This window comes from Chiloscyllium plagiosum, chromosome 5, assembly GCF_004010195.1.
Source record: "Chiloscyllium plagiosum isolate BGI_BamShark_2017 chromosome 5, ASM401019v2, whole genome shotgun sequence".
In the NCBI taxonomy this organism is placed as follows: Eukaryota; Metazoa; Chordata; class Chondrichthyes; order Orectolobiformes; family Hemiscylliidae; genus Chiloscyllium; species Chiloscyllium plagiosum.
The window spans coordinates 23,396,101-23,421,782 of NC_057714.1; the positions used below are offsets into that span (position 1 = coordinate 23,396,101).

The 25,682-nt window shown below is 41.3% G+C and overlaps 1 protein-coding gene across 2 annotated transcripts in view; it reads left to right on the top strand.

The window, feature by feature from the left end:
- pex1 (peroxisomal biogenesis factor 1) overlaps positions 1-25,682 on the top strand; it is a 108,873-nt gene that overhangs the window by 74,807 nt on the left and 8,384 nt on the right. For both annotated transcript variants that reach the window (XM_043689702.1, XM_043689703.1), the window contains 6 exons: positions 10,973-11,037; positions 13,108-13,250; positions 14,555-14,658; positions 15,718-15,894; positions 17,716-17,946; positions 23,031-23,228. In XM_043689702.1, the coding sequence (XP_043545637.1) occupies positions 10,973-11,037; positions 13,108-13,250; positions 14,555-14,658; positions 15,718-15,894; positions 17,716-17,946; positions 23,031-23,228 (918 nt within the window). The remainder of the gene's footprint in view (positions 1-10,972; positions 11,038-13,107; positions 13,251-14,554; positions 14,659-15,717; positions 15,895-17,715; positions 17,947-23,030; positions 23,229-25,682) is intronic.

A 25,682-nucleotide genomic window follows, 5' to 3' on the forward strand; every position in this document is an offset into this window, starting at 1 on the left:
TAGCAAGTACTTTGAAACAGCATCATTTAGTGGGATGACCTGTTTGGTTTTCGGATAGGATAAGTTATTCGGTATTCTGTTTTCTGTTCTTTGTGTTTCATTCAGTAATCTTGTAAATAAATTCTATTCTATTTAACACTAAGTGGTTTGACAGCTGATTCTCTACTGGAATACCACTTTACACCTGCTTAAAACAACTAGCAAAGTTAGGGTTTGGGGTACCTTCTTGAAAGGCTTTGAGGGGGCCAGCCTGGTCCATAACAGATTGGGGGCACTTTGTGAGATTTGTTCCTTAGTTCCAAATTGGAATTAGAGTTGTTGGACCTGAAGGCAGCAAGTGGTAGGTATTAAGTGTCTTTTGTTCCAGGTGTTAATTTTGTATGGTTTAAACAGTGCTTGCATTAGCAATGGCTCTTTCAGTTTTCTGGGGGTGGAAGGAATGACTTTGGGTGTTTTTTCAAAAGATGGTTAAGCCAAGCTGCAGGAATTAGCAGACAGGCTGGAGTTGGAGCTGCCTCCTTCCAAGAGGAAAGGGGAGATAATTACAGCAGTAGCTCAGCATTTAAATTTGCTGGAAACACCATCTGAATCTTTAGAGATGGCTAATGTTCAATTGAAAATGAAGCAGCTTGAGTTTGAGGCAAAAAACAAGGAAAGGGCAACAGAAATGAAACAGAAACAATGAATTACAACTAAAAGCAGAGGAAAGAGAAAGAGAATGAATGACTTTAACAGAAGAGGGAGAAAAAGAGAGCACGTTTAAACTTCAGAAATTAGCACTTAGACAGGAAAGTCAGCTTGAAAGGATGGAGATGAAAGCTGAAGGTAAGCTTAGTGAGGATGAACGAACCCATGGTAGTCAAAGGCCTGGTGGGGATCTGTTTTAAATATATTCAAGCATTGCCTAAATTCGATGAGAAGAATGTGGAAGCCTTTTTTATTTCATTTGAAAAAATGTCAAAACAAACGTGGCCATGTGTGTTTTGTTGATCCAAACAAAACTTGTAGGTTGAGCTAATGAGGTATTTGCATCACCATCAGAAGAGGTATCTGGGGTGTATGAAGAGGTTAAGAAAGCTATCTCCAGTGCATATGAACTTGTGCCAGAAGCCTACAGACAACGTTGTGGGAATCTAAGGGACACTGGTCAAAACTGTATTGAGTTTGAAAGGATCAAACAAAGTAATTTTAAAAGGTGGATAAGAGCATTTAAAAATGTAGCAAAAGTATGATGCTCTAAGAGAGACAGTTATTTTGGAGTGCAAAAATTCACTTCCTGAAGTAGTGAGAACTCGTGTGGAAGAGCAGAAAGTTAAAACGGTAAGATTAGTAGCTGAAATGGCTGATGATTGAGTTGGTCCATAAAGCAAAGTTTGGCTTCCAGAATCAATTTCAATCTGTGAGGGATTGAAATTGGGGAGAAGAGAAATCCTCATGTGGAAAGAGAAAGGTGGATCTTGGTGAAGATCATAAGTGTAACTTGCCACAAGGTAAAAAGGGGACAGAGAAATTAAAAAGCTCTAGTATTTTCATTACAATAAAGTAGGCCACATGAAATCACAGTGTTGGTGGGTTAGAAGAAGCACAGGGAAGCCAGATGTAGGAAAACAGGACAAGCCAGTGAATTTTGTTGGAGTAATAATGGAAAGCACAGTGGAGACTAGAAAGCTGCACCAGGATGTACAACTTGGTCGGAGATTGGTTAAGGAGGAAGTGCCAGATCTTCTTAAACCATATACCTGCACGGTATATGGGCGGCACAGTGGTTAGCACTGTTGCCTCACAGCGCCAGAGACCCGGGTTCAATTCCCGCCTCAGGCGACTGACTGTGTGGAGTTTGCACATTCTCCCCATGACTGCGTGGGTTTCCTCCGGGTGCTCTGGTTTCCTCCCACAGTCCAAAGATGTGCAGGTCAGGTGAATTGGCCATGCTACATTGCCCGTAGTGTTAGGTAAGGGGTAAATGTAGAGGTATGGGTGGGTTGCGCTTCGGCAAGTCGGTGTGGACTTGTTGGGCCGAAGGGCGTGTTTCCACACTGTAATGTAATCTAATCTAAAGGTTATTCACATTGGCCAGGAGCAGTAGGTAAAGAGATTACAATATTAAGAGACACAAGATCCTCAGTCTGTGATGCTGAACGATGAGGAGATATGTACTTCTGAAGGACTATTGCCAGAAATGGTACTAGTGGTGGGAATTCATTGTGAGACAAAAAGCGCACAATTATGTAAAATGAGGTTAGTATGTCCAGTGAAGAGTGGCAAATTCGTGGTAGGAGTACTGGACAAAACTCTCAGCTCCTGGAATGCAATTTGTCCTTGCTAATGATATAGCTGATACGCTGGTAAGAGTGCAGCCTAATCTGGCAACTGAAACATTGCAGGACACACATCCTGGAATTTTTCCTGACTAGTAGCAAGGTCACAAAGTCACCAGCTGAAACAGGAGAGATCAAAGAATACAGATAAGAAAGTTGAAGTGGAATTTGCAGAAACCCTGTTCGGTCAGATGGTTGAGATGAAGCAGGAGCAGATAGATGACAATGCAGACATCTTTAGCTCAAATAAATTAACTGAGTTACAGCAGAAAGATGAAAATTTAAAGCAGTTGTATCAGAAGGTATACACAGAAAAAGTATATGAATGTATCCCTGAATGTTGTTTTCTTGAAAATTGTCTTAATGAGGAAATGGAGACCGTCATACATTCTGCAGATGAGAAATGGGCAGAGGTTCATCAAATTGTATTGCTAGTGGGGTATAGGAAGGAGGTGTTGAGTGATGCATGAGCTATCACTTGTGGGTGTCATTTAGGAGTGAGGAAAACACAAGTTAAAATACAAAAACATTTTTACTGGCCTGGACTGCACAAGGATGTAGTTGAACTTTGCCAGACATGTCAGACAGGTAATTGGAAAACCACAGGCAGTAATAAACAACCCTCCCCTCCCCCGCCACCCAATATCTATTCCTGCATTTGAGGAACTTTAATTGATTGCGTAGGTCCTCTACCTAAAACAAAAAGTGGGCATCAGTATTTGTTAACAATAATGGATGTGTTGACGAGATTTCCAGAGACTGTCCTATTACATAACATCACAGCTAAAAGGATTCTAGAGAATTACTCAAATTTTTCACTAGATACGCCCTACCGGCAGAGATACTATCAGATCAAGGGTCCAATTTCTCATGAAAATTATCCAAGGAAGTTATGGACAGCTTAGGAATAAAACAATTCAAGTTTCTACTGTGTACCAACCAGAATTGCATGGAGTGCTAGAAAGATGGCATCAGACATTAAAGACCACGTTGAGGGCTTATAGTCAAGACGATCCAGATGTTTGGGATAAGAGAATTCCGTTTGTACTTTTTGCGATCAGAGATACACCGAATGAATCGACCAAATTCAGTCCATTTTGATTAGGTTTTGGGCATGAAGTGAGAAGAACATTAAAATTGGTTAAGGAGAAATTGGTAAGTCAGAATTTAGAGACCACATATTTAGACGATGTGTCAAATTTTAGGGACTGATTTAAATAGAGCTGGACAGTTGGCTAGATAGCATTTAAAAATATCACAGCATACAGTAAAACTGGAAGCAGACAAGAAATCTGAAATTAGTAATTTTGCTATCGGGGATAAGGTATTTTTTAGTGTTACTTCCAATGATAGGTGAACCTTTAAAAGCAAGGTTTAAAACTTTGAAGTTGACCTTATCAAGTTGAAAGGGAATTGAGTGAGGTGAACTACTTGATAGAGACTCCAGACAGAGAGAAACCTGTGTGTCATATGAATATGCTTAAAAGGTATTTTGACAGGAAAAGAAAGCAAGCGTGGAATGTGTTGATTACATCACAAAGGGAAGAACCAAATTCAGAGGATTCTGAATTGGACATCCTCAAATTAAATTGGACAATGAGGAAGTTGTTAAAAATTGGGATAAATTATTAAATTACCTTCCTGCGGAAAATCAAAATGACCTGAAAGAGTTATTGCTATCACATGGGGAGATATGTGGAAATAAGCTCGGAAGTACTAACCAAATTATGCATGATGTAGATATGGGAGATGCTGTTCCGATTAACAACATCTTTATAAGCATGACCCTCTAAAGTTGGCACAGGTTCAAAAGGAGATTGAATGGATGCTCCAAGACAATATAATCGAAGTGAGTTAGTGACTGGAGCAAACCCATAGTAATGGTGCCAAAACCAGATGGTACCCAATGGTAATGTATGGACTATTGCAAAGTCAATGCAGTTGCAAAGACTGATACATATCCTATTCCGCATTTGGAAGTCTGTTGAGAAGGTGGGACAAGCAACTTATATTTCTTATTTGGACTTGCTCAGAGGATACTGGCAGGTACTTTGTCAGAAAGAGAAAAGGCAATTTTGCCTTTAATAATGCCAAATGGACTGTATCAGTATAAAGGTAAAAACAAGGACTGCAGATGCTGGAAACTAGAGTCTAGATTAGAGTGGTGCTGAAAAAGCACAGCAGGTCAGGCAGCATTCGAGGAGCAGGAAAATCGACGTTTTGGGCAAAAGCCCTTCAGAGTGCCTGAAGGGTGGAGAGATAAATGAGAGTAGAGTGGGGGTGGGGAGAAAGTAGCATAAAATACAATAGGTGAATGGGGGTGGGAATGGAGGTGATAGGTCAGAAAAGAGGGTGGAGGTGGTTAGGTGGAAAGGAAGATAGGCAGGTAGGACAGGTCATGAGGGCGGTGCTGAGATGGAAAGTTGGAGCTGGGGTGAGGTGGGCGGAGGGGAAATGAGGAAACTGAAATCCACATTGCCCTGCGGTTGAAGTGTTCTGAGGCAGAAGATGAAGCGTTCTTCCTCCAGGTGTCGGGTGGTGAGGGAGTGGCGGTGGAGGAGGCCCAGGACCTGCATGCCCTCGGCAGAGTGGGAGGGGAAGTTGAAATGTTGGGCCATAGGGCAGTGGGGTTGATTGGTGCGGGTGTCCCGGAGATGTTCCCTAAAGCGCTCTGCTAGGAGGCATCCAGTCTCCTCAATGTAGAGGAGATCGCATTGGGAGCAATGGATACAATAAATGATATTGGTGGATGTGCCGGTAAAACCTTAATGGATGTCGAAGGCTCCTTTGGGGCCTTGGATGGAGGTATGGGTGCAGGTTTTGCAATTCCTGCGGTGGCAGAGGAGGGTGCCAGGAAAGGAGGGTGGGTTATTGGGGGGTATGGACCTGACCAGATAGTCACTGAGGGGACGGTCTTTGCGGAAAGCAGAAATGGGTGGGGAGGGAAATATATCCCTGGTGGTGAGATCCGTTTGGAGGTGGCAGAAATGTCGTCGGATTATGTGTTTATGTGAAGGTTGGTAGGGTGGAAGGTGAGCACCGGGGTGGTTCTGTCCTTCTTACGGTTGGAGGGGTGGGGTTTGAGGGCGGATGGGCGGGATGTGGACAAGATGCACTGGAGGGCATCTTTAACCACGTGGGAAGGGAAATTGCGGTCTCTAAAGGAGGAGGCCATCTGGTGTGTTCTGTGGTGGAACTGGCCCTCCTGAGAGCAGATACGGTGGAGACGGAGGAATTGGGAATACAGGATAGAATTTTTGCAGGAGGTAGGATGGGAAGAGGTATAATCCAGGTAGCTGTGGGAGTTGGTGGGTTTGTTTAAAAAAAAATTCAAATTCAGTGTCAAGTCAGTCATCATTAATGGAGTTGGAGAGGTCCAGGAAGGGGAGGGAGGTGTAGAGACAGTCCAGGTGAATTTAAGGTCGGGGTGGAATATGTTGGTGAAGTTGATGAATTGCTCAACCACCTCGCGGGAGCACGAGATGGCGCCAGTGCGGTCATCAATGTAGTGGAGGAAGAGCTGGGGGTGGTGCCGGTGTAACTACGGAAGATGGACTGTTCTATGTAGCCAACAAAGAGACTGGCATAGCTGGGGCCCATATGGGTGCCCACGGATACCCCTTTGGCCTGGAGGAAGTGGGAGGATTCGAAGGAGAAATTGTTAAGGGTGAAGACCAGTTTAGCCAAACGAATGAGTGTGTCAGTGGAAGGGTACTGTTGGGGACGTCGAAAGAGGGAGAAACGGAGGGCTTGGAGGCCCTGGTCATGGCGGATGGAGGTGTAGAGGGATTGGTTATCCATGGTGAAGATGAGGCGTTGGGGGCCTGGAAAACTAAAGTCTTGGAGGAGGTGGAGGGCGTGGGTGGTGTTTCGAACGTATGTGGGGAGTTCCTGGACTGGGGGATAGGACAGTATCAAGGTAGGTGGAGATGAGTTCGGTGGAGTAGGAACATGCTGAGACAATAGGTCGGCCAGGGTGGTCAGGCTTGTGGATTTTGGGAAAGAGGTAGAATCAGGCGGTGCGGGGTTCCCAGACTGAGGTTGGAAGCTGTGGGTGGGAGATCTCCTGAGGTGATGAGGTTCTGTATGGTCTGGGAGATGACGGTTTGGTGGTGGGGGGGTGGGGTCATGGTCGAGGGGGCAGTAGGAGAAGGTGTTTTCAGTTTAAAGTCATGCCACTTGGCATGAAAAATGCGCCAGCCACATTTCAGAGACTAACCAATAAGATAATTGCTGGATTACTCAACTGTGTTGCTTACATTGATGATCTGGTGATTTTTAGTCATACATGGAAGGAACGTTTACACCATTTATCAGACTTGTTCGATTGACGTTAGAAGGCAGGCTTGGTGATCAATCTGGCTAAGTGTGAATTTGCCAAAGCCCAAGTCACCTTCCAGGGCCATGATATTGGACACTCATAAATGGCCCCATTGGATGCAAAAACAAAGATAATTGGGGAGTTTCCCATACCATCGATAAAAAGAGCAGTGCTATGGTTTCTGGGATTGAGTGGATTTCATCAAACATTTGTGCCACATTTTCGCAGTGTGGCTGCTCCACTCACTGAATTGCTAAAGAAAGTCAAGAAATTTCAGTAGACGACACAGGTGCCAAATGTCTGGGGGTTGAAAGGTTTTGGGGCCAATTTGATTACAGCTAACACACTGCCTCAGGAAGAAGGCTTACAAGTTTTTAAAAAACTTGTACAATGAAAGGGGAGTGGCCTGTTCTCCCAGGTCAGCTTTTCTGTGTTTATTTTAACATAGCAGTTGTGTAGGAAAGCTGCTGGCTGGTTCAAAAGCAAGGTACTCTCTCACAAACTTCAATCATGTAAGAACTTGTGTTTGATTTTACCTTTTGTGCCAAAGGATGTTTATGGGTTTTGTTGCAAGTATTTTGGCACAGCATCATTAATTGGGATGATTGGTTGGGTTTTCGGATAGGATAAGTTATTCGGTATTCTGTTTTCTGTTCTTCGTGTTTCATTCAGTAATCTTGTAAGTAAATTCTGTTTTGTTTAACACTAAGTGGTTTGACCAGCTGATTCTCTCATGGAACATCACTTTACTTCTGCTTAAAACAACTAGCAAAATTAGGGTCCGGGCTACCTCCTTGAAAGGTTTTGAGGGTTGTGGCTTGGTCCGTAATAAACTACAGTAATGCCTTAGAATACCAAGTGGGATTGGTGCGATTCTCTCTCATTTGATCAGTAATTGCATGTGTGTGAATATTACTTGCCGCTTAACAGCCCATGCCTGAGTACTGTCTAGGTATTGCTGCAAGTGTGTATGGGCTGCATCATTAGAAGTTATAAATAGAAACAATAACTTAGCAACTATTAGCAAGCATCCCACCTGACTCAAAACTTCATTATGGAGGGGACACCATTGTTCAATCATTTAAGGATGATTGAGCCAAGGGCAATGCCTTTAGGAGCACTTACAACAATCTTCTGGTACTGAGATATTTAGTCTCCAACAGTCATGACCATCTTCCTGTGTAGTATGTACCTGCAGCTAGTGGGGAGATTTCTTATTCTTATTGATTTAATTTTGCCTGATGTTCCTGATGTCATGCTTGGTCAAATGCTACCTTGATGTCAGGAGCTGTCGTCCTCATCTGAAATATAATTCTTGTCCATGTCTGAATTAAGACTGTAGAGGTTTGAAGCTGAGTGGCTGTGACAGAACTCAAATTGACTCAGTGAGCAGATTATCACCAAGTCAGTACAGCTTGATAGTACTAATGACTGAACGATTAGGTTGATAATAATAACTGGTTAGATTTCATTATATTATTTTGTAGACAGTCAATACCTTGGCAATGTTCTATGTTTCACCATTTTAGCATGGTCCACAGTATTTGTACCCTATGCTTGTTATCAAATGGACCAAACTGAATTGTTTGGCATCTGTGATGCTGGGGACATCTGGTGAAGGCCAATGTGGATCAATCGTGCAGACTTCAGACTTTCGTATCCTTTAGTTTGTCTTTTGCGCCCACATGCTGGGTTGTGCCAACGTTCAGGATGGAAATGCTCCTGAAGCAACCAGCTCTCGTTTATGAATTGACCATCACTGTTCAATCGGATTGGCTATGCTTTGATCTGATTTTTTTTTTGGTTGTGGGATCTTTTCACTCTGTTGTTTAGCATGTTTATAGTCCTGTGTGGTACAGTACCTCATGTTAGGTAGGCCAGGCACAGCAAGTGCTTTGAAAATTATCAAACCACTCCTGATTCTTTGGCCTAATTGTAATAGTGACGGATATGCTGGGCTATGAGATGATAGACTGATGGCCTACAGTACCTCACAGATGCTCACTCAAACTGTTAGATCTGAGCTGAATTTATCCTTTCAGTATGGTAATAATTGGAGGGTATGCTCATTGTGGAGACAAGATTTCATCCCTTCAAGGATTATGCTGTGGACATTGCTGTCAATACTGTCATGGACAGATTTGGATAAATTGATGAGGACAGGTTAAGCAGGCTTTTCCCATTTATATTGGTTCTCTCCACACTTGCAGCAGTCCTCTCTGATGACTTTGTCCTTCAAAGAATAGAGAGTAATAATGCTGCTCAGTCACTTTAGATGGTGGGCTTTCATGCCCCTGTCCAGTGTACATAGTGTCCTTGTTGTTCTGTGTGCTTTTTCTAAATGATTTTCAATATGGATGAGTACTTATTCTTCAGATGAGAGGGAGTCGTAGTTGGTAGTTAGAAAGGGTTTCCTTGCCCATGTCTGACTTGGTGCTGTGAGATTTGATGAGATGTCAGCTCCTTTTCTTCCTGATTCAATAAAACTATGTGTTTGCCTCTTTTTGGCCTGCCCTGTAGCTAGGACAGGACATACTGTGCAATGGTGTTGAAGGAGTTCAGGATATTACTGTGTTTGATCTTCTAAACTTCTAAGTTTGACCATATCAGGCTGTTGCTTGACTAGTCTGTGGGACAGATCCCCCTTTGACAGAAATTCCCAGACGTTAGTGAAGGAATGTGCAGGTCCAAGTGAGGATGGCTGTGCCCTGTTTCATACCTGATCATTTAATTAAGTTGCTGGAGTGTAATCTATCATGTTTTATTCTTATTTTACTTTACTATTGGCATGCTATGCTACGTCGGAATGAAATTCTGTTCCAGGAGCCTACGTTTCATCAACTCTTACAGCATTAGGTCAGACATGGTCAAGGAAACCTCCTTCCAATTACCATTTACTAACTTCGCTGAGCAGAGGTGGTAATTAACAGTGAGTCACGTGCAGGCCAGTTTGGATGAGAATGGCAGATTTCCTTCCCAAAAGCATGTAATGAGCCAAATAATAATTTAGGAGATTCATGGCCATCATACCTGGAAGGATCTTATTTATTTCCAGGTTTATTGGAGTAATTGATTTTAAGTTTCTCCAGTGCCTGTGCTGTGCTATGACCCTCTGCCTCTTGATAATTAGTCCAGACTTTTGGTATATTGATTCAGTAATATTACCAATATGATATATACCTGTTAAGTAAAGGGAATAATAAGTACATGTTTTAGAAGGTGGAGGAGAAAATCTGTTCCCGTCTAGATGTTCACATTTCTATAATCAGCCATTAATGTATAAAACTTTTGATTCTACAGTACTTTCCATGAGCTGAGTGCTCCAAGGCACTTTATAGCCAATTAAGTACTTTCCCAGTGCAATTACTCTTGAAGTAAACAGAAAAGCTAACTTGCAAACAAATAGAAATGAAATGACCTGTTGTTTGTGTTGGTTATTTATTAGGGCATCAGGAAGAACTCTTTAGTGTTCTGTGGACTTGTACGTCCGAGGGAGGAGAAAGCTTCAGTTTCACAACTTAGTCAAAGGATAATATGACAGAAAGTTGAGGAACACTGCACAAATGTACAAAATTGTCTGCCTAAATTATGTACTCAATTCTTGGGAATTGGACTTGAACCTGCAGCCCTCTGACTCAAAGGCCAAGACCACTAAGACTAATGTTTAAGTGCTATGTAAGGTGCAGCCCATAATATTCATCCCATTCTTCTGTCATTCCTATAGTAAGATCTGCTTGCTTTCTCTCTAAGGTGCAGAGCTTGCCTTCATAATACAGCATGACCTGTGTTCTGCCACTTGGTGTTACAAATTAAGCACTTTTTTCCTTTATTCTAGTGTAGAATGAAAGCTTGCTGGCAAGGCCTGCATTTGTTGCTCATTCTTAGTTGTCCTTGGATTGGTTAGCTCTTTAGGGTATTTGAGGGTTGTTAAGAAACCAGCAGATTTGTTTCCTGTATAGTGACCATTAGTAAACCACGTTGATTTTTGCGATCATTAAGAATGCTTATGTGGTTGCCAATAGACCAGCTTTTAATCCCATATTTAATTACATTCAAATTTCACCATCAGCTATGGCCCACCCAAATCTGCACTGACCCAAGAATACTAGAACAGTGGCTGAGAGCCAAAACCAATACATCACCGCTTTCCTCACCTTACAGATGTCAAGGAATCTGTTGCAGTGCTATCATAGAATTTAGAAATCTGGTACCGAGAAATTCTTGATATTCCTAATTTGATGCGCTGGAGCAAAATCATAAAACTGTCAAGATAGAGATTAATGACTATTTGAATAAATTCATTTCACTGATTTCCAGTCTTTTTTCCCTACAGGGTCCTGAACTGCTGAGTAAATACATTGGTGCAAGTGAACAGGCAATTCGTGATGTTTTCAGCAAGTATGTTCAATCTGACCCAAGTACTCTTATGTTAATTACTGCAGTTTGGTGACTTGCCAAGAGAGTGACAAGCCAATGTTTTTCCTTCATAATCAAAAAGTGTGGCGCTGGAAAAGCACAGCGGGTCAGGCAGAATCTGAGGAGCAGGAGAATCGATTTTTTGGGTATAAGCCCTTCATCAGGAATGTGGGGGTGGGGAAGGGAATGGGAGGTCAGATAGCTGTGAAGGCAATAGGTCGATGCAGGTGGGGGGTAATGATAGGTCAGAGGGGAGGGTGATGTGGATAGGTGGGAAGAAAGATGGACAGGGTAGGACAGTTTAAGGGTGGTGTCAAGTTGGAGAGTTGGATGTGGGATGGGGGGGGGTGGGGGGATGAGTAAACTGGTGAAGTTGATGTTGATACTGTGTGGTTGGAGGGTCCCAAGGCATAAGATTAGGCGTTCTTCCTTCAGGTGTCGGTTGTTTTGGAATTGTCGGTGGAGGGGGCCCAGGATTTGCATGTCCTTGGCAAAGTGGGAGGGAGGTGTTAAAGTGGTCAGCCACAGGACATTAGGGTTGTTTGGTGCATGTGTCCCAGACAGAATCCCTGAAACTCCCTTGTTAGGTCCACGCCCCCACCCTCCACTCGCAGCACCTTCCCTTGCCGCAAGAAATGTCAAATCTGCGTCCACATCTCACCCTCCTCTCCACCCAAGGCCCCAAAGAATCCTTCCACATCCAGCAGAGATTTTCTTACACATCCAAACATCTCATTGTGTCCGTTGCTTTCAATGTGGTCTCCTCCACATTGGGAAGACAGGACGCCAACTCACCAAATGTTCCAGGGAATGTCTCTGGGACATATGCACCAAGTAACCTCACCACCCTAAGGCTGACCACTTCAACTCTCCCTCCCACTCCGCCAAGGACATTCAAGTCCTGGGCCACCTCCACCGCCAAATCCAAGCAACCCAACACCTGGAAGAACACCACTTCATCTTCCACCTTGGGACCCTCCAACCACACAGGATCAACATTGACTCCACCAGTTTCCTTATGTTGATGCTGTGCATCTCTGGTGGAAGGACTTAATGTTGAAGGCAGTGGTTTGTGGATGGGATAGGGTTGGGCAGGGGGTGTGGAAATGCTGTATTATTACAGAATGGAAAAATTGGTATATATTTACTGTACTGCCATAATGCTGAGCAGATGCATGTTGTGTCTGCAACAGTTTGGCTAAGTGGTGCAGCTAATTCTGGAGCATGTCTTCAGTACTGTTTCCAGAAGATTGTCAAGACATTAGTGTCCACTGCCTTCATCCATTTCTTGATACGGTTTGGATTGAACTGAATTGACTGAAGCGTGTTTTCTATGGTACTAAAGCTCTCAGGAGAAGGCTCAGATGGATCATCTCTGCACTTCTGGAGTTGTTTCCTCCTCTTATAGTTGTTCAATTATCAAACTCTGGATGTGGCAGGACTACAGAGCTCTGATCTGATCTCGGTTGTGGCATCCATTTGCGCCTAATTACACGCTGTCTCTGCTGCTTAAGTGAAAGTAATCCTGTTTTCAGCTTTGGCTGAAAAGCTCTCCAATCCCAGTTGATGCAAATAGGGGCTCCCTATGATCTGATGGCTTAGCAGCTTTTCTATCAGAAGTCACATGATACCAGATTGTAGTCCAAAGGGTTTATTTGAAATCACAAGCTTTCAAAGTACTGCCCCTTCAGGTGAACTGCAGCACTTCACCTGACGAAGGGGCAGTGCTCTGAAAGCTTGTAGTTGGTGTCATGTAACTTCTCACCTTGTCCACCCCAGTCCAACATTGGCACTGTCACACCATGGCTTTTCTGTGACCACATTTGGGAATGCTGTATTATCATATAACTGGAAAAATTGGCATATATTTACTGTATTACACAAGCTTTGTCCTTGTCACTTTTTTGACTGCTATTTTAAACCATTAAAACATCTGTGTGCACTGACCACACTTCTGTAAGTATTATGTTCTTACATGCAGTTTAAATGAGTTTTTAAAAATGTGAATTCAAAGAAATAAAATAATTTTCTCTTCTACATTTTGATCTCTAGGGCACAGGCTGCTAAACCTTGCATTCTTTTCTTTGACGAGTTTGATTCCATTGCACCTCGTCGTGGTCATGACAACACTGGTGTAACTGACAGAGTTGTCAATCAACTGCTAACACAACTGGATGGAGTTGAAGGATTACAAGGTATTGTAAATTATGGAGGAGGAAGTGAGGATTGCAGATGCTGGAGATCAGAGTTGAGAGTTCGGTGCTGGAAAAGCACAGCAGGTCAGGCAGCATCCGAGGAGCAGGAGAATCAACATTTCAGGCATAAGCCCTTCATCAGGAATGAGATGAGATCAGGATCTCATCTCATTCCTGATGAAGGTCTTATACCTGAAACGTTGACTCTCCTGCTCCTTGGATGCTGCCTGACCTACTGTGCTTTTCCAGCACCAAACTCAATTATAAACTATGGGGTAATTTGAGAGAGATGCTCACAATTACGATGGGTTGAAATTGGGCAAATAGAAACAGAAATGGTCTTATACCTGAAACGTTGACTCTCCTGCTCCTTGGATGCTGCCTGACCTCCTGTGCTTTTCCAGCACCAAACTCAATTATAAACTATGGGGTAATTTGAGAGAGATGCTCACAATTACGATGGGTTGAAATTGGGCAAATAGAAACAGGCTACTTTGGGCATTTAAGAGGTATAGATAAAATGTATATAAGAGAATTAATAATGGGATATAGGAGGATGCCTTCTTTCCGATGAATTTCTTTTGAGTCTGTGAAATGTATATTGAAATTGCTGATTGAAGCAGTTTGTGTCAGCTGTGAATCAGTTCACAAACTTGTCTCGGAGTGAGATTCTATGTTCAAGTTCTGTATGACTTGAGCAAAACATTTAGGCTGACACCAACAAAATACTGAGGCAAAAATGTTGCAGATGCATTTATTGGATGCAAAAATTTCACATGGAATTATGCAATAGAAAATCGGGAGTCCCATCAATATTTATCCCTTTAAACTACATTACTAAAAATAAGTTATTACATTTCTATCCTACTGTGAGTGCAAATCGGCTATCTTGTTTCCTGCATTATTTCAAAAATGCTTAATTGTAAAGTGCTTTGGGCCTGAGGCAGCGAAAGACACTATATAATTGTAAATGTTTTCTTTAGTTGCAGTTTCAGAGCTTTATTTTGTGATTAATGGATATGCTCGCTCTTTAAAGGAAATCCTGTTTTGAATTCAAATCAGACCCACACCATTGGATTAATTCCAGTGGGGTATTGCTGAAGTGCACCATCTTCATTTTTTGTTGAACAAATGGTGGATGAGCTATTATGACTTCTCAAACTGAGGCACTTTTTAAACTGAAAGCTGAGAAGTGAATTAAATTTTTAAAATAAGTATTAGTTAATTGTAGATAAACTGAGTTTTCTCTTCTGATCAAGCCAAAGTAGTAGTTATCTAGTAATCACTAACAATATTGTCTACAGGAGTTTATGTGTTGGCTGCCACAAGTCGTCCAGATTTGATTGATCCTGCTCTGTTACGGCCAGGTCGTTTAGATAAATCTGTTTACTGCCCACCTCCAGATCAGGTATTGAAGTTGTACAATATTTATGGTGTAATCCATGCAGGAAATTTGATTTATTTAGATATTTTTAGGTGTAAATAATTAAAGCATAATTCTTCTTCCACTATGGACACTGTTATTTAGGAAAGTTGATTGGAACATTCGCAACTTTTCAATGTTTCAGATAGTTGACCAGTTGACATTTGATACATTAGAAAATTTGTCAATGTGTTTGAGTCAATGAAACAAGTGCCTGAGAGCTCTACATCTATCTGTAGAAGCTTTACTTGTGCAACTATCTTGTAGAAATTGATTCAACTTACGCAGGATCAGAGATCATAATTTAGCAGAGCCAAAACTGTCAGCTCACCAGCTTTGCACAAGTGTTCCTATTACTTAACCAGGTAAAATTGCACAATTTCCTGGAGCTGTTGTTTGTTGCTTGTCTGGTTTGACTAATATGGATATGTGGAACTGTTTGAGAAGAATTTGTGGTCCTCAAATGGTGGGTCTAAAGTACCTTGGAACAAACCAGATTTTATGAACCTACATGGTTCAATTTTAGCTGTATCAAACCGGTATAGAGATGTTCTTGTTTTAAATTATCATTGTCTGATTAGTCACTATGAAGCAATTTCAAATCCAGATCCCTGGTAATTTTTTGCACTTACGTCCCCTTTGAAGATGATGCACACTGCACGGATAAAACTATAATAGTTAAGTTACAGCTTTCTGCTTTATCCAAATCAGAGTAACAAATAAAGGTTTTTTTGATAATACATCTTTTCCAATTGTGCCTTTACTGATTTTATGATATTCCAAATACTAAAAGCAAACCGGTATTGTGCTGTGTATTATTTATGTAGTATACATCATGATAAAAACATGCTTTTAATGTGGATTTGATGTAAGGAAGGTGCTTCCACTGAAAGCAAAGAATCTAAAATGTACATCATCCAAGTTCTTGACAAATTTGCCTTGTCATCACATTGTTGAAGTGGGTACTGGACTTATGCACTGTGCACTATTTTTGAATTTTTTACATTAAAATACATGTTACATATCCTTCTTCTCCCCTTTCAGGAAGCACGCTTTGAGATCTTGAAAGCTTTGAGCCAGTCATTATCCTTGGCAGATGATGTTGATTTACAGCAAATAGCAACTATGACTGAATACTTTACTGGAGCTGACTTGAAAGCTTTACTCTGCAATGCCCAGCTGGATGCAGTTCATAGCACCATATCATCAACCGTATTCCGGGTATGTGCATCAAGTGGAAAAGCATTAAACTTGAATATATTTTGTTTTGCCTGTGGCTGTGGATGCATATATTGCAGGCCTAATAATGATGTGACCTACATTCTGCTGCCTGCTGTGCCTTCTGTGAACCCATTATGTGATGCAGACGCTTGTGTGCTCTGGTGATCCTTTAAGCAATGCAGTTTGGAGAACCTTGCTCCTGCTCTGGCCAACTATGGCAGCAAAGTCAAGATGTGTAATGGGGCGTGGCAGGGATGCATCAGACAAGTGTAGTCCTCAATGGCAGGTCTGATAAAAAGAGATGGTGCATTTCCACAATTCAGAATGTGGGTGAATCCACCAGGGGCAAGGTGGTCCTCGTCAACATAACTGAACAGGTTACTGAAATCTGATCCCCAACCCAATATTGTGTGTACAATGATAATGTCCCACAGTCCCCAAGTTAACAAATTCACACAGACTTTCATCGGTGTTCATTTGCTGAGGTTTGTGGTGATGGAGAATTGGCCATGGGGACAAGGTAATGAAACTGGGAGTTCCTAGTCAAGGATATACAGATAGCAGATGCATGAAGGGTTGTTGGAACAGAGGTGGCTTTGCACAGCAGAATCTGCAGCTGAGCAGTGCTTTTCAGGATCCCCTCTACTCTCCTCATTTGTAATAATAGCCTGTTCCACTTCAGAACAATTGCAGTCATCGTAAACCCTCAAGTCTCCAAAGTGACAGTGCTGCCTTCTTGGGAATGGGCAGCTGAGGGAGCAAGCAGTGCTACAAAGCAAGATGCAGCACCACCTTGAAAAGGCAAGACTGTTCTATTATCCACAGATGTGATTTTCCCATCTAGAATAAGAACTTGGATGTGCTGTCATAATTCCCTAATTGTATAAAAATGGAAAATGAATGACATTTCACCTCAGCTGTAATCAGTATGCCTCTTTGAAGGGTAGCAGCATTGATGTTAAGGATTGTGAGAAGCTTGCTACTGTTTGTTCAAAATGGTGACAACTTGCTCATGTATTGAGACCAAACACCTTGATGAGGCAGAGTAGCAGTGAAAAGATAGCAATCCTGCATTCCGGATCCCTCTACTCAGGGGTATCCTGTCCTACGTGCCGAGACGTGGAGATAACAATCAGCCCAGTTAGACACATGCAGACCCATGTCAGAAACTCTCAACCCTAAGCAGACCTCGTCCTTGAGTAAGGGAACAGAGATGGTTGTAGACGGTCAAATTTGCTATCTAGGATCAGGATTCAAATTTACTGTGAATGGAGGTAGATTTGACTTGCTTTGACATAAACTGCCCCCGTTTGACTATGTAAATTTTGGTGCAGTAATCCAGTCTCTCTTTTCAAAATAGTTAGAGCGATTCAGATCTCCTGGATATACTTAGAAGTACCTTTCTTCAATTAAATGTTTGCAGAGGATAAATTTTCTTGTTGCTACCTTTTGCATCTTTATTTTTTCTTTTGTAGGTGAGCTCTGCATCACCTAAAGAAATTTTAAGTTTTGCTGTGCAGAAACTAAACTACTGTTTTGCCTCCTTGTTGTTTTTTGGCACTTAACACTGCGCCAACAAGTAAATCTTTATATTGTTAATGTGTATATTTTATATTTTATTTACCTGGTTGATCATACCATTTATAGTTACTTTTCTTCAAAGATGCGTATTTCACAGGCAGCATTTTTGTACCAGCAAGAATAGTTTTCCAAATGTTAATTAGCATTTTTCCATAATTTATCAATCTGAACAGTGCGATCATATGAGATGGATCAATGTGTAGTGCACTAACAAAATACAACTTTGCTGCTTTGTTCTAGGATGCTGGTTCAGGTTCCGATAGTGATATGAGTCTATCCTCGATGATCTTCTTGAATCACAGCAATGGTTCTGATGAGTCCACAGGGGATGGAGAAAGATGGTTGGAACAGTCTCCAGTTTATCTGGATACCAGTGAAATATTACCTGACGATCCATGCCCTAACATCTGGCGCCTTTACTTTGGTAGTTCTTACGAATCTGAACTTGGAACTGGAACTTCTTCAGAGCAGGTCAGAATTATATTATAAACTAGTCTAATTAATAAATCTTAACTTCCTTTGATTACCACCTTGAGGGCTGTTCCTATGTTTCAAAACTAAGTTTGCTGTCTGAATCTATGGATTGTCCACAGCAGCAGATGCAGCTGTGGAAAAAATGTTTATTAAAGCAAATTGATTTAATTTCACTATGTTACTTAGTACAATTTATATATAATGTTATTCATTTTTTTTTAAGTTGAAAGATTAATAAATTGAATCAGGCAGAAAATATTGAAGAAAAACTTTAGATCTAATTTGATGTAGGTATAGTGTAGAGTAATGCAGTTATTTGTTTACTTTAGTAAATGCTAAATCAGAATCCACTCATTATATTGTCAGTACAGAATAAGGTTTATCTAACATTGTAGCAATTCTGTTCAGAATCACTAATCAGCTAAACATCTATTATAGAATCAGAGATATACACCATGGAAACAGACCCTTTGGTCCAACTCGTCCATGTCAATCAGATATCCTAAATTAATCAGATATCCTAAATCCATATTCCTCCAAACCCTTCCTATTCATATACCCATCCAGATACCTTTTAAATGCTGTAATTGTACCACCTCCATCACTTCCTCCGGCAACTCATTCCATACACCCAACACCCTCTGCATGAAAAAGTTGCTCCTCAGGTCCCTTTTGAATCTTGCCCCTCTCACTTTAAAACTATGCCCATTAGTTTTGGACTCCTCCACTCTAGGGGAAAAAACATGTCTATTTACCCTATCCATGTCCCTCATGATTTTATTAACCTCTATAAGGTCACCCCTCAGCCTCCAACCCTGGCAACATCCTTGTCATTCCTTTTCAAGTTTCACACTATCCTTCCTATGGCTTAAAGACCAGAATTGCACATAATATTCCAAAAGTAGCCTAACCAATTTCCTGTACAGCTATAACATGACCTCCCAATTCCTACACTCAATGCACTGACCAATTGAGGAAAGCATACCAGATGCCGCCTTCAGTATCCTATCTACCCGCAACTCTATTTTCAAAGAACTATGAATCTGCACTCCACTGTCTCTTTGTTCAACAACACTCCCCAGGACCCGATCATTAAGTGTATAAGCTCTGCCCTGATTTGCCTTTCTAAAATGCAGCACCTCACGTTTACCTAAATTAATCTCCACTGGCCCATCTGATCAAGATCCTGTTGTACTCTCGGGTAACCTTCTTCACTGTCCACTACACCTCCAATTTTGGTGTCATCTGCAAACTTACTAACTGTAGCTCCTATGTTCACATCCAAATCATTTATATAAATGACGAAAATCAGTGGACCCAGCACCGATCCTTTTGGCACACCACTGGAATCAAGGCTTCAAGCTTGAATAGCAACCCTCCACCACTGCCCTCTGCCTTTTAAGAACTGCCTTAAGCCAGTTCTGTATCCAAATGGCTAGTTCTCCCTATATTCCATGTGACCTAACCATGCTAACCAGTCTATCAGAAGGAACCTTGTCAAATTCTTTACTGAAGTGCATATAGATCTCGTCCACCATTCTGTCCTCCTCAATCCTCTTCATTATTTATTGTAGAAACTCAGTCAAGTTAGTGAGACACTATTTCCCACGCACAAAGCCATGTTGACTATCCCTAATCAGCCTCCCATTCTTCTTCTGAGTATGGTTTTTGATACAATTGCTTTAGTTTTTCATCTTTGTGTTGTAATTCGGCTAATTTCTCTGAACTAAAAAGATCCAGATTGTTCTTCCACCTGTTCTTGTTATCTTTCTCAACCATTGATCAAACATAGTTTCTGATAATTGAATTTCAACTTGCTTGTCTTTACTCCTTGATTTCTCCTCCTATTTTCACCTGTGGCTTTGTTACCACAAAGTCTGGAAAAAGTCTCAGGATACACTTGCTATAATACTTCAGTTGCCTGATAGTCCACTGGCTTTTCAATCATAGTAGGCATCACTCCCACCTGTGACCCAGTTACTGTCATTACCAAGGATCAACTGTATATCTGGAACAGAGAATTTCTCTATTACTTGTGTCAATACTTCACCACATTTCACTGGACCCTCCAACCTCACTTCTGTAATGGAAAACTGCTGTTCTCACCATGAATTCCACATATTGCCAGCATTTTATTTGCAGTACACCTTATGAATTATATATCTCCTCATCTTTCAACAAGTAATAACTTGTTCTCATATCTCTTTTAAATTTTGATTTCTTTACCTGTTCCTCCTAGTATACATGAATAAACATCACCTCATTCTTTTAAAGTAAATTCTTTAAAGAGATCTGGCACTTTCTTCTCATCAACCCCTCACCAGTTTGTACGTTCTTTTGCAGCTTCTTAGTTTCCACTGTGCTTTCCTTTATCACCTCAACACTCTTGCTTATCTTGTTTGCCCACACCCATCTTCCCAGTGCTTTTTCTAAACCAGACTATGACTTCATTGGCTTGCCTTATGCAGTGAAAACTACTGAGCTTTTTGACTTCTCTTTCCTCCTCCTATCTTTACTATCTTCAATGAGATCTCCTTTTCCCTTTCCACTTGAGGATTTCTCTTTTCCCTAGTTTCTATCCCTCTCAGATTGAAATTGATGTTGGAAGCCAAATGTTGATTTATGAATCATCTCCATCATCTGCCATTTCTTTTGCTAATCCTGCAGTCTTAACTCTTTGCTCTTCCATCTGAGTTCTCACTACTTCAGGAAGTGAATGTTTGAACTCTAAAATAATTGTCTCCCCAAGAGCATCATATGTTTGATCTATTTTCAATGCCGTTAGCCATCTACCAAAATTACTTTTTTTGATTTTTTCAACTCAGTGCATGTTTGACCAAGGTCCCTCAGAATTCCTGAAACATCTGTAAGCTTCTGGTCATTTCTAGTATGCACTTAAAATGGCTTTTTTCACCTCATTATACTCCCCAGGTACCTTCTCTGAAAGTGATGCAAGCACATTATAAGCTCCACATACCAACTTTGGATCAATAAACCACATGGTCACTGGCCATTTCATTCATTTAGTCATTTTCATAGAACTTAGGCAACACTTGGACATATTTAAATAGATTCCCACCAGGCTTTTAGCTATGATGGGATTGCTTTCCATCAACTGTCCTCATTACTACTCCTAATTTTCACTTCTACCTTTGCCATTTTAAGTTGACTTTGAGATTTGTCCTAACCTCTGAAGTTCAAAAACTCACTTTCTCCCTTTCTTCTCAGGCCATCGCTTCCTTTTCTGTTAATTCTGCTAGAGCTATTCTTTCATTCTGCTTTTCCTATACTTTCAATCGTATTTCAAACTTTTCATTTCTTTTTCTTAGATTTACTTAGATTTAGATTCTCCGTGTGGAAACAGGCCCTTCAGCCCAACAAGTCCACACCGACACTCCAAAGAGCAACCCACCCAGACCCATTCCCCTACATTTACCCCTGCCCCTAACACTACTGGCAATTTAGCATGGTCAATTCACCTAACACCTGCACATTTTTGGACTGTGGGAGGAAACCAGAGCACCCGGAGGAAACCCACGCAGACATTGGGAGAATGTGCAAACTCCCCACAATCAGTCGCCTGAGGCGGGAATTGAATCCGGGTCTCTGGCGCTGTGAGGCAACAGTGCTAACCACTGTGCCACCGTGCCGCCCACATGCTGAAGCTGCTTCATTTTCAATTTAATTTTAGCCATTTCTTAAGATTCCAATGGCATGCCTGGCAATTGTAAAAGCTGCAATTGTCGACTCCGAAAATGATTTCTTCCACCTCCAGGAAACTGTTAGCATCTGAAAGAGCCTTTGGACACCCTATTCAAACCAACCAAATGCAACACCCACAATAAAAGGCACCAATGCTTGCCACTCACTGCCTTTGAGTCCAATAATCCTACACTCAATATGGAATTAGAGGTTTTGATCAGACAAGAACCTCAAATTGTTATGGACCAGACAGACAGACAGACAGACACACACACACCCTTTTGATATTTTATAAATTGGAGTAAGGTGCTGCATTACAGATACGATTTGATTGGTCCAACTATTCAACATTAAGCAAAACACACTTAATTTTTACACTATTGTTATAATGCAGACAAAATAAAAGTTAAATTATTGGCTTAACTACTACTCTATCAAAATGCTTAACAAAATATTAACTACTGCTAATTAACTGTTCTAATATAGTAACATTGAAGAACATACTCTTGGCAAAGGCAAATTTAGAAAAATAAACTGTCTCACAGGCAATTCTCCAACCAAGGAGGTAAAACATCAAAAGAAAACTCAGCAAGAGGAAGAGGTGCACTACAGCTTCCAAACCGAGCTTCAAGACCCTAGCGACTACTACTGAAAACTAAAACTTCTGGTTCTATGGGAACTTGACCCCACCCATTCAGGCTGCTTGTATTATGACAATTTTTTTAAAAACCCAAGACCTCACAAGCTGTTACCCTCATGGGCTCTGACTAGATTGCTTGGCGCCACTCTCGAACTTTCTTCACAAAAAAAGCCCAGGACAAGATACCTCTGAAAGCCATAGTATTATCACACCTTCCACCCAGAGGTGGAAATACCACCCAGTTTGAGGAGTTTACAATGAGCCAATTGGAAACGCAACAGATCACCTACCCTTCTGTCTTCGAGCAGCAGCCACTCATGTTGTCACAAGCATTTTACATGGTGCTCATGCAACCTTTGTGTTTGCCCAGGATCATTCCTCCACTGACAACATGCAGGATATCCAGGGAAACCTGGAGGTGTTGATTAGAAAAATCCTCATATTCCAAATTGAGGGAAAGGGTTCAATTGATATGTCAGACAAGAACTAGAAACAAATGGAGAAATTCTGCATCTTTCATGTTCAATCATGAAAAACGCTACAGAATCTCTGTTAGTGTTTGAAGTGCAGGAGCAATCTTGGCTTGTTTTAAATTACAAAACAATTACTGCAGATTCATTTTAATGAAAATTACACTATTTACAATTGTAAAATGTACTTTGTTGGCAGTAAAATATTTTGGAAAGTCAGCTACTCCTGAAAGATGCTACATAAATGCAAGTCTTTTTTATTTTGCCAGAACTCTCAATGTTTGTCGGGACCAAATTCGATGACTCTTGATCACACTATCACATCTGTTCGGGATACCATATCTTCTCATGCCCCTGCATTTATGACATCATTGCAAGAAGGTTACCAAGAACTTTCTCAAGAGCAAGTGGAGCTTCTACGGTTTGAGCTAAATGTAATTAAAGCAAACACAAGGATAAAGAAAACGGTAATGCTTCTTTATCAGTACAGGGTTTCTGTTTTCTTGAGATAGAAACTGTTAATATCACTAATTACCACAGGGATATTCTTGTCTATTTTTGTCATGTGTTGTAATTAATAAGATTTAAAGAATATCTTTTAATGTGCTATACATAGTTCTAAAATTTGATCTTGGACTGTTCTGTGCTGAAAGTTAATGTTATTAGATTTTCTTACCATGTTTTGACACTTGTTTTACTGGTTATAAGGTGGAAACCTCAAGTTTCTGTCAGTGCTACTGTACTAGGATTACTAAGAGTAATTCACAGTGCTTTTTGTTTTAAGTTTGCGGGGTAGCTCCCTCTTAAAGTCAGAGACATATAGCATGGAAAGAGACCGTTTGGTTAGGAATATGGGACTGGGATATCATGGCAATTCCAGAAACATGGCTCAGGGATGGACAGGACAGGAAGTTTAATGTTCCAGGATACAAATGCTACAGGAAGGATAGAAAGGGAGGCAAGAGAGGAGGGGGAGTGGCCATTTTGATAAGGGATAGCATGACAGCTGTACTGAGGGAAGATATTCCTGGAAATACATCCAGGGAATTTATTTGGGTGGAACTGAGAAATAAGAAAGGGATGATCACCTTATTGGAATTGTATTATAGACTCCCTAATAGTCAGAGGGAAATTGAGAAACAAATTTGTAAGGAGATCTGTTATCTGTTAGAATAATAGGGTGATTTTAACTTAGACTGGCGCTGCCATAGTGTTAGTGGGTTTAGATGGAGAAGAATTTAAGTGTGTACAAGAAAATTTTCTGATTCAATATGTGGATGTACCTACTAGAAAAGGTAAGTTTTGCACTTATTCTTGGGAAATAAGGCAAAGCAAAGTGACTGAGGAGTCAGTGAGGGAGCACTTTGGGGCCAGCGACCATAACACTATTATTTTTTAAATAGTGATAGAAAAGGATAGACCAGATATAAAAGTTGAAGTTCTAAATTGGAGGAAGGCTAATTTTGATGGTATTAGGCAAGGACTTTCAGAAGCTGATTGGAGGCAGATGTAAAGGAATGGCTGGAAACCCACGCAGACACTGGGAGAATGTGCAAACTCCAGAAAGGCAGTCGACCGAGGCTGGAATCGAACCCGGGCCCCTGGTGCTGTGAGGCAGCAGTACTAACCACTGAGCCACGTGCCGCCCCCTTAAGAGGGAAATCAGGTGGGCAGAAAGGGGACATGAGGTAGTTTTGGCAAATAGAGTTAAAGAGAATCCAAAGTGTGGTTACAAATACCTTAAGGACAAAGAGGCAATGTAGGTACAGAATAGGATCCCTCAAAGATCAGCAAGGCAACCTTTGTATGGAGCTGCAGGAGATGGGAGAGATACTAAACGAGTGTTTTGCATCCGTGTTTACTCTGGAAAACGACGTGGAAGGTATGGAATGTAGGGAAATAGACGGTGACATCTTGAAAGATATCCATACAGTAGAGGAGGAAGTGTTGGATGTCTTGCAACGCAGAAAAGTAGATAAATCCCTAGGACCTGATCGGTTGTACCCTAGAACTCTGTAGGAAGCTAGGGAAGTGATGACTGGGCGTATTGCTGAGATATTTGTATCATCGGTAGTCACCAGTAAGGTGGCGGAAAACTGGAGGTTGGCTAACATGGTGCCACTGTTTAAGAAAGGTGGTAAGGACAAGCCAGGGAACTATAGACCAGTGAGCTGATGTCGGTGGTGGGCAAGTTGTTGGAGGGAATCCTGAGGGACAGGATGAATATGTTTTGGGAAAGGCAAGGATTTATTAGGGATAGTCAACATGGCTTTGTGTGTGGGAAATCATGTCACTCAAACTTGATTGAGTTTTGTGAAGAAGTAACAAAGAGGATTGAGGAGGGCAGAGCAGTAGATGTGATCTATATGGACTTCAGTAAGGCTTTCGACAAGGTTCCTCATGGGAGACCGGTTAGCAAGGTTAGATCTTATGGAATACTGGGAGAACTAGCCATTTGGATACAGAACTGGCTCAAAGGTAGAAGACAGAGGGTGGTGGTAGAGGGTTGTTTCTCAGACTGGAGACTTGTGACCATTTGAATGCCACAAAGATCAGTACTAGGTCCAGTATTTTTCGTCATTTATGTAAACTATTTTGATGTGAGCGTAAGAGGTATAGTTAGTAAGTTTACAGATGACACCAAAATTGGAGGGGGAGTGGACAGCAAAGAAGGTTACCACAGATTACAACGGGATCTTGATCAGATGGGCCAATGGGCTGAGAAGTGCCAGATGGAGTTTAATTCAGATAAATAAGAGATGCTGCATTTTGGGAAAGCAAATCTTAGCAGGACTTATACATTTAATGGTGAGGTCATAGAGTGTGTTGCTGAACAAAGAGACTTTGGAGTGCAGGTTCATAGCTCCTTGGAAGTGGAGTCGCAGTTAGATAGGATAGTGAAGAAGGCATTTGGTATGCTT